At 49.8% G+C, this 15,584-nt stretch overlaps 1 protein-coding gene across 1 annotated transcript; it reads left to right on the forward strand.

Annotated features, from left to right (window-relative positions):
* Nucleotides 1–7: 7 nt before the first annotated feature.
* Nucleotides 8–9,675, forward strand: LOC122707452 (protein Shroom3-like). Its single transcript, XM_043922920.1, is given in 5 exon segments — nt 8–14; nt 2,816–3,116; nt 3,347–7,194; nt 7,197–7,357; nt 7,360–9,675. Coding segments are annotated over 5 exon segments (6,012 nt in total). The 3' UTR covers nt 9,055–9,675.
* The last annotated feature ends 5,909 nt before the right edge of the window (nt 9,676–15,584 follow it).

Genomic DNA, 15,584 nt, shown 5'->3' on the forward strand with positions numbered 1-15,584 from the left:
AAGGAGAATGTGGGGTATCTGGCCTGGGAAGGACCCATAGGTTCCTGGTTAGTTATACTTTGATGTACAGTTTACTGTACAAATGTATTGAGCACAGTGCTATTTCTTCCCTATTCACTTTATTTATGTTATTGGCAGACAACTAATGTTGAATTTCCTCAAATTAGCATCGCAGTATGAAATAACATTTGGATATAATCTAATGTTAATTATTTTTATGACCCAAGTTAGATGCATTTAGTGTCACACCAGGCTTTTTGTTCAGTTGTGAGAATCACAGGATGATAGAGACAAAGTCCCTGCCTTTTGTGGGACCATCTGTAACAGGAAAAATTGACAAAAAAGAAAAAAAATTGTAATGCACTCCCTTTTCATTTTTAAAATTTTCCTTAACTTTTTAAATTTTGTTTTGGGGTGTAACTGATTAACAATGTTGTGACAGTTTCAAGTAAACAGTGAAGGGGCTCAACCATACATATACATGGATCCATTCTCCCCTAAACTCCCCTCCCATTAGAGCAAAGTTCCATGTGCTCTACAGTAGGTCCTTGTTGGTTATCCATTTTAAATAGCACAGTGGTACATGTCCATCCCTTTTTATATGATCCGACAGTCTCACTCTTTGGTATCTACCCAAATGAATTTAAAACTTATGTCACCATCAAATGTGAACATAGATACTTATAGCAGCAAACTAAGTAAGTAACCAAGATATGCTTCTGTAAATGAATGAATAAATAAACTGTAGTGCATTCGGGCAGTGGAATATTGTCAAAACATGAAAAGTCATAGAGGAAACTTACATTTATATTACTAAATAAGAAGCCAATAAAAAAGACTATATACTGTATGATTCCAATTATATGACATTTTGGAATAACTGTGGGGAAAGCAAAAAAGACTAGTGGTCTCCAGGGTTGTAGGGACAGAAAGATAAAGAGTAAAGTAAAGCTGACAGGCTACAGTCCGTGGGGTCGGAAAGAGTCAGACATGACTGAGCATCTAAGCACAGCAAAGCAGAGGAAAGAGGATTTTTAGGGCAGTACAGTTACTCTGCAGGATATCAGTTCAGTCACTCACTCATGTCCAACTCTTTGCTACCCCACAGACTGCAGCACTCCAGGCTTCCCTGTCCATCATCAACTCTCAGAGCTTACTCAAACTCATATCCATTGAGTCAGTGATGCCATCCAACCGTCTCATCTTCTGTTGTCCCCTTCTCCTCCTGCCTTCAATCTTTCCCAGCATCAGGGTCTTTTCAAATGAGTCATTTCTTCACATCAGATGGCCAAAGTATTGGAGTTTCAGCTTCAGCATCAGTCCTTCTGAGAGGGTAACAGGCAGGAAGGCCAGGGGTCTCCAAACAGAGGAAATAGGCTGCAAGTGCCAGACATTTTTATCTCTCTTAAGCAGCAGGAGGAAACAAACCAGCGATATTTTTTTCTTCTCTATACAAATTTAAAAGGAGGTTTCTCTTAAAAATGCTGTGTTGCCATGACACCTGGTTTCACCTGAAGCTAACTACTCTCAAACCTTGAGTTAACCAATACTTTTTTTTATGGAAATATTTGTCTTAAGATATGTTAAGTTACCCCAGACTCTGTAAGTTCCGCCAAATGGCCTAACCTACTTACTCAGATATTGTTCCCCTAATCTATGTAAACGAAACTATTTGTTGGTAATCTGCCCTTCTACAAGATTCAAGTCAATCGTTTTATGGCCAGGGATGAATTATCTGGTACCATTCTAAATTCTAAGACATTCCTTTCTTTTCATTAACAGACTGTGAGTGACTATATAACTTACAGCTAAAGACTAGGAGGCGGGTATTCTTTCTGATGCCTATGTCAGAAGCTTTCTCTATCTCCTTTATACTTTAATAAAACTTTATTACACAAAAGCTCTGAGTGATCCAGCCTCGTCTCTGGCCCCGGATTGAATTTGTCTCCTCCAGAGGCCAAGAATCCCGGCGTCTTATCGTTCAGGAACAACCTTTCACTTCCAGTGAATATTCAGGACTTTAGGATGGACTGGTTGGATCTGCTTGCAGTCCAAGAGACACTCAAGAGTCTTCTCCAACACCACAGTTCAAAAGCATTAATCTGTAGGATATACAAGTACATATTTCCCCAAACTCATAAACTCTACAACTCCAAGAGTGACTCTTGGTGTGAACTATGACATGTGGGTGATAATGATGTCTGTCTCAGTGTAGGTTCAAGAATTATAACAAATGTATTACTCATACATTATAATTATGTATTTATAAAATTATGCATTATAAAAATGTATTACTCATACATTATAATTATGTATTTATAAAATTATGCATTATAAAAATGTATTACTCATACATTATAATTTGTGGAACAAATTATAACAAATGATCACGATGCTGGTAGAATGGTTGTGTGTATGTGGGGTGAGGAGCTAGATGGAAATTCTCTGTACTTTCTGCTCGATGGTTGAGTCACTAAGTTGTGTCCGACTCTTGGTACCCCATAGACTGTAACCTGCCAGGCTCCTCTGTCCATAGGATTTCCCAGGCAAGAATACTAGAGTGGGTTGCCATTTCCTTCTCCAGGAGATCTTCCCAACCCAGGGATCAAATCCTGGTCTCCTGCATTACATGCAGATTCTTTACGGACTGAGCTACGAGGGAACAGTTATATTGTAAATGTCAAACTGTTCTCACAAATAAGTCTGCTTAAAAAAACACATGATTTCAATCCTTCCATCTCTAAAATTTGATTATTTCTAAGGGAGAAAAAGAACTTTGTTCATTGACTTTTAAAATCAGTTTTAAAATCCTAAGTGGCCCTCCGGCTCGGCCCCGGCGGCCCGGTAGGCGTGGTGGTCGGGCGCCCCCGCACCCTCCGGGCGGGGCGCCCCGCTTCACCCCCAGCAGCCTCGCGCCCCAGGCTCGCCGCTGTAGCCGGGGCGCAGGGCCCGGCCGAGCCTCCCATTGTTAAGCGCGGCCCGGCCCCGCCGGCGATGCCCCGCGCCGCCTCCTCCGAGCTGCGGCGAGGTTTGAACTTGGCGTTGGCCCCGAGCCCCGCGCTGCTGCGGGGGGCGACCGCGGCCCGGCAAGGGGCGATGGTGGCGCCGGCCCCTGGGTTGGAGGGGGACTGGAGTGGAGGTGGCTGGCAAGGAAGCTTCCCCAGGCAAAACACAAGCAAAAGAACAAAACTGCTGATTGTCAGAACTGAGTTCTTCCTAAGGCTGTAACAGCCCACACGGAGGAGATTGGAGCCCCCTCTGCCCATCCTCATGGAAATATAGTAGAAATCAGGAGCTAAAGGGATCTGGAGAGACCCTCCCCAGACACCTCCCCTTGGTGTTCAAGAGAGCTACAGGAACAGGGCGATCTGGAACTGCTTCTTCAGTATTGGCTGAAGCTCAGTTCAGAAAGCAGAGATGCATGTGCAGACCCAGGCCCTGCAGACACTGGCACCTCTGACTCCTTCGGCCCAGAGCACCTCACCTCTGACCCCCAGCACGGGAAAGTGGCATGGTCAGGAGGGGTTAAACCTCGGCTGAAGCACAGACGCACTGAACCTGCAGGCCAGCCCCACTCTTGGCACTCGACCAAACTTGGGGAGAACCAACCCGATGCCAGCATGATGCAGATATCTCAGGGCGCGATTGGCACGCCTTGGCCCCAGAGCTACCATTCCAGCTCCTCCACCAGTGACCTCTCTGGCTATGACCACGCGTATCTGAGGCAGAGCCCCGACCGATGCAGCTCCCAGGGGAGCATGGAGAGCCTGGAGCCCGGCAGGGGATACCCACCCTGCCACCTTCTCTCCCCAGCCAAGTCCACCAGAAGCATTGACCAGCTCAGCCACCTCCACAGCAAGAGAGACTCGGCTTACAGCTCCTTCTCCACCAGTTCCAGCATCCTCGAGTATCCACCCCCTGGCGTCTCTGGCCGGGAGCATTCGGGCTCCACGGACACCACTTCTGCTCGAGGTGGCCTCCTAGAAGGGATGAGGCAGGCAGATATTCGCTATGTTAAGACGGTCTATGACCCCTGGAGGGGGGTCTCCGCAGAGTATGAGGTGAACTCTTCAGGCCTGCTTCTCCAAGGTAGGGAGACTCGAGCCTCGGCTGATGGTCAGGGCTACGATAAATTCCATAATGTTCCTCGAGGCAAAGGCACGCCCCCCTCTTCCTGGAGCCAGCAGTGCTCCGGTTCCTTAGAGACCGCTGTGGACAACTTGCCTCCTAAAGTGGGTGCGCCCCTGCCCCCAGCTCGAAGTGACAGTTATGCAGCCTTCCGGCAGCGAGAGCGGCCCAGCTCCTGGTCTAGCCTAGATCAGAAATGGTTCTGCCGGCCTCCGGCAAACTCGGCAGGCACCCTGAAATTTCCCTTCATAGAGGAACAGCTGCATACTGTGCTAGAGAAGAGCCCAGAAAGCAGCCCTCCAGTGAAGCCCAAGCACAATTACACCCAGAAGGCCCAGCCTGGCCAACCTCTGCTGCCGACTGGCATCTACCCAGTACCTTCCCTGGAGCCACACTTCGCCCAGGTGCCCCGGCCTTCTGTGAGTGGAAATGGTACCCTCTACCCTGCCCTGGCCAAGCAGGGTGGGTACACACCTCCTCAGGGAGCGTGCGACAGAATGGCTGCCCTTGACGAGAATGGGAACCAGAACGGATTTAGCAGGCCTGGCTTCGCCTTCTGCCAGCCCCTAGAACGGGACTCAGTGTCCCTAGTAGAGAGGAAACCTGAAACTTCAGCCAAATGTGTCGCCTATAAAGTCCATTTTCCCTCAGTGCCTGAGAACGAGGAGGAGACCTCCCAGAAGAGACTTCTCACACCTCTAGAAGGCCACAGCCCACATCCCAGTGAGAGAAAGAGCACCCAGGGCAACAAATATTCTAATTACCACAGCCTCCAATCCCCTCAGGTTCAGGCATGGCAAGTGGGTGAAGACAAGAGATCCTTCCTGCCCTCAGAGCCTTGGGAGGGGGATTCCCATGAAGACCACAATGCCAACCTCTGGGGGAGGTTCCACAGAGGCAGCCTGGGCCAGAGTGTGCCAGGCAGCTTCAGCAAGACTGCAGCTGCCTTCTCCTCCCTCCAGAACATTCCTGAGAGTCTAAGAAGGCAAAGCAGCCTGGATCTCGGAGGAGCAGCCCAGGAAGTCTATCTGGAAGGCTCATCTGCCTGCGCAGTCGATACCAAGGGAGAAGAGTCTGGAAGGACTCCTCTTGCTGATCACAAGAGCCAGCTGGACAGGTCGGTGTCCTATCCAAGGCCAAAGGGGAGAACCTTGGCCTCTTTCCACAGTTCAGACCCGACATATGAAGAGCCGCCCTCCCCATCCCCACAGGAGATCTCCAGTCTGGGCCGGAGGAGGCTGAGTTCCAGCAGCACCTCGGCTTTGCAGGGCTTTCAGTAGGGGAAGCCCCACTGCTCCATGCTGGAGAAGGTTTCCAAGATCGAGCAGCGAGAGCAGGCTGGCCAGAGGCCCCCGAGTGCCGGCGGCTCTACCTACGGCTATAACTACAGGCCCCACAGGACACTCCCAGCCTCCAGTACTTTGGGGAATGACTCGGAGGAGACTAAAGGCCGTATACATTTTTCCGAATCCACTGAACCCCTAGGCAATGGAGAGCAGCACTTCAAAAACGGGGAGCCAAAGTCAGAAGAGGTTTCCTGGCAGCCGTGTGGTCAACAGCCGAGGCGGGCTGCGGAGGGTGGCCGGGGTGCCCCACTCCAGGGTGGGGAGCTCCCGAGGCGGGACGCCCGTCTGCTCCGCAGCCAGAGCACTTTCCAGCTCTTCAGCGAGGCCGAGAAGGAGGCCATGTGGTCAGACGACAGGCCCCGCACGCCCGAGTCGCCCGTGCAGGACGCCCCCTTCAGCCGCGCCTACCGGAACAGCATCAAGAACGCGCAGTCCCGCGTCCTGGGGTCCACGTCCTTCCGACGCCGGGACCTCGAGCCCGGGACGCCCGTGGTCTCCAGACCCTGGCGCCTGCGACCCGCCTCGGCCCACGTGGGGCTGCGCAGCCCGGAGGCGCCGATTTCCGCCTCCCCGCACACCCCGCGCGAGCGGCACAGCGTGACCCCGGCCGAGGGGGACCCGGCCCGGCTTGCGCCCCCCGCCACCCGGAGGGGTCCGCGCCGGCATCTGACCCCCGAGCGGAAGAAGCGCTCATACTTGGAGCCCGAGAAGATGCACGAGGTGGGGGTCTCGGAGGAACCCGAACCCGAGCCCCCTGGGCCGCCGAGGAAGGGGCCGCATTTTATGGATGGCTCGGTGACCGACCGGCGCCGCATCTTCGAGCGAGACGGCAGAGCCTGCTCGACCCTCAGCCTGTCGGGGCCCGAGCTGAAGCAGTTCCAGCAGAGCGCGCTGGCCGGCTACATTCAGCGCAAGACCGGCAAGCGGCCCGCGGGCGCCGGCTGCGGCCTGCAGGAGCCCGGGCGGCTGCTGGAGCGCGCCCAGAGCACCTACCTCCTGCCCGAGGGCCCGGGCCTCGCCGCGGCTTCCAGTCTCTGCTCGCTCCGGGAGCCTAGCCTGCCGCCCCGCAGGGAGACCGCCCTTCTGCCAGCCACTGCGGTGGGGAGTGCTGGGGAGACCCAGCGGGCCTCCCGAGATCGCAGCAGCTCCTTTGCCGGCGGCGGCCACCTTGGGAAAAGGCACCGCGGGGACCCAGCGCCAAGAGAACTGCTCGGTGGAGCTAACAGTGGATCAAAGGGCCCCCAGAGCCTGAATGGGACCCCAGGGGAGCCCTCCCCGTGAGGGGCCACGGCTGGGAGGGCCGCAAAGTCCATGTCTGCCGAGGACCTGCTGGAGCGCTCGGATGTCCAGACTGTCCCTGTCCACATGAGGTCACGGTCATCTCCCACCGCAGACAAGCGCCAGGATGTGCTTTTGGGGAAAAACAGTGACTTTGGTCTCATGAAGGATCCGTGTTATTTGGCTGGCCCAGGTTCCAGGCCATTCAGCTGTTCCAGCCGTGAAGAGATGCCAGCGCTCAGACACTATCCCAGCCCTCACTGGGGGGATTCGGGCTGCAAAGCAGGTAGTGGTGGTACCTCTGTGCCAAACGGGGGTCCGGGGCCGCTGGACCCTCCGAGACAGGCCAGCAGAACGCCTTGCCCTCCGCCACTGTCCTCGGGAGCTCACAGGCATCTTCCAGACGCCAGGGCTGCACCTCTGAGCTCGGTCCTGCCTGCCCTGGCCCTTCGAGCTATTGCTCACAGGCCGCAGCACAGCCCTCCACACCAGCCGGGACCCCCAGAAGCAGCGGCAGCCACAGCCCGGCCCAGCCTCCCAGCCCTGAGTGTGGAATGGAAGAGCGCACAGGGATGCGGGCCTCCCCGCCCTGGATGAAGTGGGCCTATATATGGTCAGAGAGGAGAGCCTCCCCGAGGACCCCCCGAAGCACTATCCCAAGCCACGGAATGCCCCCAGCTCGAGCAGCACTTCCGACCCGGATACGCCTCTCGGGGCCCCAGGCATGCCGGGCAGGCTTTCCCTCCGGATCTCCGAGTCAGCCTTGCTGGCTTCCCCGCCACCTCGCGAGGACTGCGAGGACGATGAGGTGTTTGTGAGGGACCCACGCCCCACCACCACTTCCAGCCCCCGCTGTGATGACCTGCTGCCGCCCCCACCGCCGCCGCCCCCGCCGCCAACAACCAGCCAGGCATCCCCGGCCCAGGGCCTGGACCATTTCCCTCTGCCTCCCCCCGAAGCTGTGTGCCCGACCCAGTGGGAGGAGGGCTACCTGGAGCCCTGCTCCAGCGCCAGCAAACTTGCCAAGGTGACAGTTGCCAAGGAAAGGTCCATGCCTGGTGCAGCCCTTCTGGTTGATAATCAGCTGCTGGGTTCCAGATCGCAAACTTCAGGCAAGAGTTTGGAGGCCAAGGAGACCAACCCGCCCTCCATCACAGGCACTCTGCCCCAGCCTGCTGGGTCCCTAAGCAAGCAGCCAAGCCCAGGCCAGCCACCTGCCACACAGACCCACAGCCTCATGCACGAGCCAGCCAGTGGGACTGCAGGTTTAGAAAAGCATGTCACTTCTGGTCCTCAGAAGACCTCAGAAGACATAAGAACAGAGACCCTGGCCAAGGAAATTATCCACCAAGACAAATCTCTGGCAGACATTTTGGACCCAGACTCCAGAATGAAGACAACTATGGACCTGATGGAAGGTTTGTTTCCTCGAGATGTTAATTTGCTGAAGGAAAACAGCATAAAAAGGAAGGCCGTGCAGAAAACCATCAGCTTCCCAGGATGTGAGACCAAGAGGAGTGACGACAAGGAAGCGGTGGGCATGTTGGTCAACTGTCCTGCCTACTACAGCGTGTCTGCTCCCAAGGCCGAGCTTCTAAACAAAATCAAAGCTATGCCAGAAGAGGTGAATGAGGAAGAGGAGCAGGCAGACATCAACGAAAAGAAGGCGGAGCTGATCGGAAGCCTCACCCACAAGCTCGAGACCCTCCAGGAAGCCAAGGGGAGCCTGCTGATGGACATCAAGCTCAATAACGCCCTGGGGGAGGAGGTGGAGGCCTGGATCAGTGAGCTCTGCAAGCCCAACGAGATTGACAAGATGTTCATTGGGGACTTGGATAAGGTGGTGAACCTGCTCCTGTCCCTCTCGGGGCGCCTGGCCCGTGTGGAGAACGTGCTCAGCGGCCTCGGTGAAGATGCCAGCAACGAGGAAAGGAGCTCACTCAATGAGAAGAGGATGGTCCTGTCTGCTCAGCACGAGGACGCCCAGGAGCTCAAGGAGAACGTGGATCGGAGGGAGCGTGTGGTGCTGGACATCCTGGCCAATTACCTCTCCGAGGAGCAGCTCCAGGATTACCGGCATTTCGTGAAAATGAAGTCGACACTCCTCATCGAGCAGAGGGAGCTGGACGACAAGATCAAGCTGGGCCAGGAGCAGGTCAGGTGCCTGCTGGAGAGCCTCCCCTCGGACTTCGTGCCCAAGGCGGGGGCCCTGGCCCTGCCCCCAGGCCTCACCAGCGATGTGACTGCCGTGGGGGGCTGGACTGGCCACGGTGGTTTCCCAGCGGTGACCTCCCCACTTTAACCTCCTCTCCAGTACCCACCCCACAGACTACTCCTTCTCTCAACACTATTTAATCTGAAAAATGTTTCAGTACAAGCCGCCCGTTAAGCTCTGTGGGTTATTGGTTTTTGTTTTTTTTTTCTGGATAAAAGCAAAAATTCCATCCAGGAAAAAGCCTGTACTTCTCCTTCTCGCCCTTCATGATTGATCTCCCGAGGGCTTGAATGCCACTGGGAGGTGACCCCCTTTCTATCGTTACTTCGTAGTATAAAGAAAATTAATGGAACTGTGAGCAGAGATCGGAGGGTGTCTGATTGATGGTCTAGTTTTTCACAGGCCGAGGCAACACGGATCCGTGGGAGTCACCCTCAGGACCGCATCCACAGTGGCCTTCCCTGCCTGTGGGCAGTGGACAAGTACGCATACTTATCAGTGAAGGGCCTGCAACGTACCGCCTTAAAGAGAAACACACACGGGAGAAAATTGTCCAACCTTGAACACTGTTATTTGTATTTTTAAAAATGAAAAAGATCATTGTGTGCTAACCACTTACTTGATTCTGTTCTGTGGTGGATATAGACAGTTATGTTTGAGCTTTGTATTTTGTGAAAACCTTAATGAAATGAAGAATTCCAAAGACAGTAAAAAAATAAAATAAAATCCTAAGTGAAGCATGTTTTTTTAAAATCCACATTCATTCTTTAAAAGTAATTATTTTCTAATTTTCAAATGACATTTATTAGCTAAATCACAACACAATTATTTAGTCAACTAGCATTTACATAACAGCAGCTTTAAAAATAAGCCAAAACTGAAATATACAGACCTGCTTACAAAACTGTTTTATATCCCGTGGTCTGATCTACAAGCAGGTGGCCTAGGAGACCTGAGGCTCAGAATGTCTATCTCTAGAGATAAATTCAGTCTCTCCTATACCCTCCTCAACCCTTCCAGCACTGGCCGAGACTTACAGGCCCAGCAGGAGAGCCATGAGGATGTTCATGTCTAGGGTCCTTGTCTCAGAGAGCAGTGAGGGCCCTTCCCAGAGCTCTCACTCAGGTTGCTCACTGACCACTGACTATGTTCCTTTTTGTGTGTATTAACCTATTGAAGAGCCACAGAAATAAGTATGGTGGTAAGAGATGCCCCAGACAGAATAAAGAAGCTGTATGAATGGTAAGTTTTCAGAACCTAGCAACTCAGTGCCTTTTTCTATTATCAGTGTCTGGAGATTCCTGAAGTATACACAGAAAACTGAAGAAGACATCACACAACACAGCAGTAAGTTTACACTGAGGGTCTTTTTGCTTTTGACCTTTTCTTTACAAACATCCAACCATGGATAATGCCTACATGTGTAGGCAAGCTCAAATTCACCTAAAGAAATTTAGGCTCATATTTCTGGCTCCACAGGACCCATCACCCTAAGACACCCTTTTACCTCTCAGACTCAGCTTTTCCCTCTGCAACCCTGCATCCCCACTGAATCACATTTTCTTCTCACATTCACTTGAGCAGACATCCAAAACCATGGGTTTCTGTCCACTCACAATGCAACTATGTCTTAACTTTCAGTTTCCAAGAAAACTTTTGACAAATGCACCCAGCTTGGCAGGGGTATTACCCCAGTATATGAAGGGCTCAGAACGATAGCATGTGTCATCTCCACAGTGTGGACCAGAGATGGAGCTAATGCAGGTGGTATTGGGTGACCTAAGACTTTCAGGATCTCAAGCAATTCAGCCCGACACTAGGCAAGTCTTCTGAGTTGGAGGATTCCCTGAGAGCTGAAACTTTCCCAAGGGACCAGGGACAGCTCTTGACTTAAACTGGGCAGCTCGGAGTTGAGTTGCAGCGTCTTCTCTATGATGGCTGTGGAGAGTGGGTTTCCATGCATGCTGAGGAGTGTGAGCTGAAAACAGTGGTTCAGGGCAGGCAGGATGGCCTCAAGGTGGGAGTCCCTGATTCAACACTTTTCTTTTTTTTTTTTTTAACACTTTTCTAAGTACAGTTTCTGTAGGGTGGCTACAACTTCCTCCAGCAAAGCTATGTATGAGGAGCTCAGAACTAGAATAGGTCAGGGTGACACCACTCAGATTCAAGCTCTTTAGCTGACTGATATTTGGACACCGGGAAAGGGGTCAAATCTGAAGCTGTAAGGAGGCAGTGAGTTGTAACAAGATTGTCCAAGGGGGTCTTCAGGCATCTGGGATAGAAAAAGAGGAATTGTGTGTTAGAAACTGGGGTAGAAGGTGACCTCAAATTGGAAGACAAGTGATCTGGCCAAGGCTACAATTGGTCTGACTGACCATCTGATAATGATCAAACCCAGGGTGCCCAGTCTTATTTTAGCCAGAGTCTTGATTACATAGTATCTTGAAAGTTCCCTTTCCTCATCTGTCCTGCAGAGTAGAACATACTCCACTTCTTTAAAAGGATGAAAGAAATTAATGGAATGGACTAGAACAAGCTCGGAGTGGAGCCTGCCACTTTGTCTCAATAAACAGTGGGCATCCATGGTACTTTCAATGAGGTGAAGTCCTGTGAACACCTCCAAGGTAGCTGAGAGCTGTCCTGTCCTCAACCTGTCCTCAGTCACTGGTTCCATTGATGACCTTGAGGACACATCAACACTGGATCCAGACCACATTCTCCAGAAGTCCTGGCCAGTATTCCCTCCTGTGGGGCAACAGCAGATGGGCAGTGATGGTTTAAGATCCATACACAGTGAAGCCAGTCTTAGAATTTAGGCAACAGTCTGACTTCCCACCTAAGCTTTTACCACACATTCCTGATGTCACCTGCAGCCTTGCCCTCTTCTTGCCTCTCTGGCTCAGTTTCCTCCCTCTCCTCTTCCCCCTCCATCCTTCCTGGATTTCTGCTTCTAGTACACTTAAGCATCACTAGAAGGATGTATAGCATGTACTTTTAGGTTTCCTTGCATCTTAGGCACTCTTGCACTGCTGGAAGGCTTTTCCCAAAGAGAGCTTAGCAATGGCCAAGGTCTCCGAGCTTCTTCACTGACATCATCAGAAGCCTCTAGTCCATCTTTTGGCCATCCACTCTCTGATCCCAGGTCTCTCTTCAGGTTGTCTATTAACCTACTAGGCTACCTGGATTAGACTCACCTGGGGCAATCTTTCTGGGCAAGCAGGACATCCAGCACTGCTTGTAAGGTCCCCACATGAGGTTTCTGCATCAGGCCTCCCAGAGGCAGGAGAACATAGGGCCAGGTGTGCCTCATGGGCTTCAGAGTTTGACTGTGTCTTCCATAGAAGGCCCCCATGAGCTGTGAGGGGAAGAGCTCAATGGGCAGATATTCCAGAGTAGTGATGACTGAGGCCTCATCCCTCAACAAGCTCATTGCCACCAGGTCCAGGAGTCTGGGTGGTATCCAGAGATGCATCCTGACTCTGCTCCAAAAGGAATCCTGTGGAAACTTCCAGGGAACAAGACATCCTTCTCAGGCCAAACAAGAACACACCTCAGTCTGTCGCCCCATGTTCAGAGGAAACTTTTTTGGACCAAGGGCAGTGACTACTCTGGCAGTGGTGCAAGTGCCTGTTAGGCCCAAACACACTCTGGGCTCAGTGGGCACAATGGCATAGCTTTACCCCTTTGGGCACTAGAGCAAGAACCTCATAAGAAGCAAAGAGGAAGAAGCCCAGCCACTATTCCATCCATGCCATCCACTGCTTTGTTTAATCATGTTCCACTGGGAGGTGGGGACCATGAGCTGAAAGTTAAGCTTCATCTTTTTTGGGGAAAATTTTAATCCATCACTTAGAGCCTTAAAACTAAGGGAATAAGAGCATCATGTGGCCCAACACAGCCTTTATCCTCAGTTCCCACAGTTCACTGGGCTGGGAAACCGTAAGTGAAGTGTGAAAGTCATTCAGTCGTACCCGACTCTTTGTGACCCCATGGATTATACAGTCTATGGAATTCTCAAGGCCGAATACTGCAGTGGGCAGCCGTTCCCTTCTCCAGGGGATCTTCCCAACCCAGGAATTGAACCCAGGTCTTCTGCATTGAAGGCTGATTCTTTACCAACTGAACTATAAGAGATACCCCTACAATGAATGCTGCTTATGCACAAATTAAATATTTTAAATTTCAAGAAATAAAATTCCAACAGATGATTTTCACTAAAAATATCATCTGCTCCTTAAAAAAATATTTTAAAATGGTATAAACCAAGGCACCAATTAAAGTATTTGGGATTATGTCAAAACCACAGAAGAGGCAAAATAAAAACCTTAAATCAGTACATCAAAAAATAAATAACTTTTGTTCATTTTAATTTATTTATATATTCAATTAGGCCATGTGGCATGCGGGATCTTAGTTCCTGGACCAGGGATTGAACCCATACACTCTACAGTGGAAATGCAGTGTCTTAACCACTGGTTTGCAAAACTATACAAACCTAGAAAACATATCAAAAAGCAGAGCTGTCACTTTGCTGCCAACAACAGCAGAGCTGGTGAGGTACTGATATGAAGTATTCCTTCCGCTAAACTCCTTTCCTTCATATCCAGTACAAAGACTCCACTCTCTAAAAATAGCATACAGAATGTTATTTTAAGCTTTTATTTAAAAAGCCTAACTAGTAAAATTACAAAGTGTATGAGCCGTAATCTAAGTGCAGAAATGAAATACTTCATAATCTAAGTGCAGAAATGAAATACTTCAAATGTCAAGAAATAAAATTCCATACAGTTTTTTTTATTTAAAAAAAACTTACTTAAGTCAGTTAAAAGTGACTTAAACCAAGCACACACAAAAGGTATGGAAATAAGGCAAAACTACACTTTGACACAAAATCAAAGCCTTAAATTTGTTCATCTTGAAAAAAAGAAAACGAACGACTTTTTCTGCCATCCTGAACTGTTTGCCACCATTCAAGACCCACTGGCCATGAGTAAGATGAGGATGTTTTTAGCTGAGATCAGTAACTCACCAGCTCTGCTGTTGTTGGCAAGGCACTCCAACCTAAAACCCCTTGTAGAACCCAGGCAATGACTATATCTCTTCTTTGGTGCCTGAGGATTTTATAGGATTTTCTCATCATTTCTTCCCCCTTCTGATTAGTAACTCCCAATTGGAAAGTGAAACCTGGTTAGATTCCAGAATATCCAGCAGGTTAAACCTGATATTTGTCTGTCTCCAGATTGATTGACTCAGATTTTCATTTTTAAGAATTAGGTTGAAGGGGAAGTCAAAACACATTCCTAGATTTACCCCCTACAAACACTGATTGAATTTTATTAATACAGACAACTGTAGTAGGGTGTGATCAAGGAGGGATTAATTTGTTTCCAACATTGGGCAAAAAAAGAAAAACCTGAAAGCATATTCCTGGAAGATCTTTGGCCATATCAAAAGTATCAAAATGTCCTACAAATAAGACAGCTTTGCAAGGGCAGTAGTGCTATCCCAAAGAAAACAAAATAAAATTTCTCCATGTATCAAGCTGTCTGGTTTCAAATTGAGAAAGGAGTACATCAAGGATGTATATTGTCACCTTGCTTATTTAACTTATATGCAGAGCATATCATGCAAAATGCTCAGCTGGAAGAAGCACATGTTGGAATCAAGACTGCTGAAAGAAATATCAATAACTTCAGATATGCAGGTGACACCACCCTTATGGCAGAAAGCAAAGAGGAACTAAAGAGCCTCTTGATGAAAGTGAAAAAAATAGACTGATAAAGCTGGCTTAAAACTCATTCAAAAAATGAAGATCATGGTTTCTGGTCCCATCACTTCATGGCAAATAGATGGAAAAACATTGTAAACAGACAGTGAGAGACTTTATTTTCTTGGGCTCCAAAAATCACTGCAGATGATGACTGCAGCCATGAAGTGAAAAGATGCTTGCTCCTTGGAAGAAAAGCTGTGACCAACCTATATAGCATATTAAAAAGCAGAGACATTACTCCGCTGACAAAGGTCCATCTAGTCAAAGCTATGGTTTTTCCAGTAGTCATGTATGGATGTGAGAGTTGGACCATAAAGAAAACTGAGTGCCAAATAATTGATGCTTTTGAACTGTGGTGTTGGAGAAGATTCTTGAGAGTCCCTTGGACTGCAAGGAGATCAAACCAGTCAGTCCTAAAGGAAATCAGTCCTGAATATTCATTGGAAGGACTGATGCTGAAGCTGAAGCTCCAATACTTTGGCCACCTGATGTGAAGAACTGATTCATTGGAAAAGACCCTGATGCTGTGAAAGATTGAAGGCAGGAGGGGAAGGGGATGACAGAGAATGAGATGGTTGGAAGGCATTACCTATTCTATGGACTTGAGTTTGAGCAAGTTCGGGGAGTTGGTGAAGGATAGGGAAGCCTGGCATGCTACAGTCCATGGGGTCACAAAGAGTCTGAGTGACTGAGAAACTGAACTGAACTGACTGATCAAATTGCCACTCCAGTGTTATGTTGGAAAAATAGCTGATCAGGAGCCTATTAGATAGCAAGAGCAGTCTCTTGGGGATGTGGTTGGTTCTCCAGGCTCAAGTCATGGCATCTCTGATGGAGATCAAGTCAA

This window comes from Cervus elaphus, chromosome 14, assembly GCF_910594005.1.
Source record: "Cervus elaphus chromosome 14, mCerEla1.1, whole genome shotgun sequence".
In the NCBI taxonomy this organism is placed as follows: Eukaryota; Metazoa; Chordata; class Mammalia; order Artiodactyla; family Cervidae; genus Cervus; species Cervus elaphus.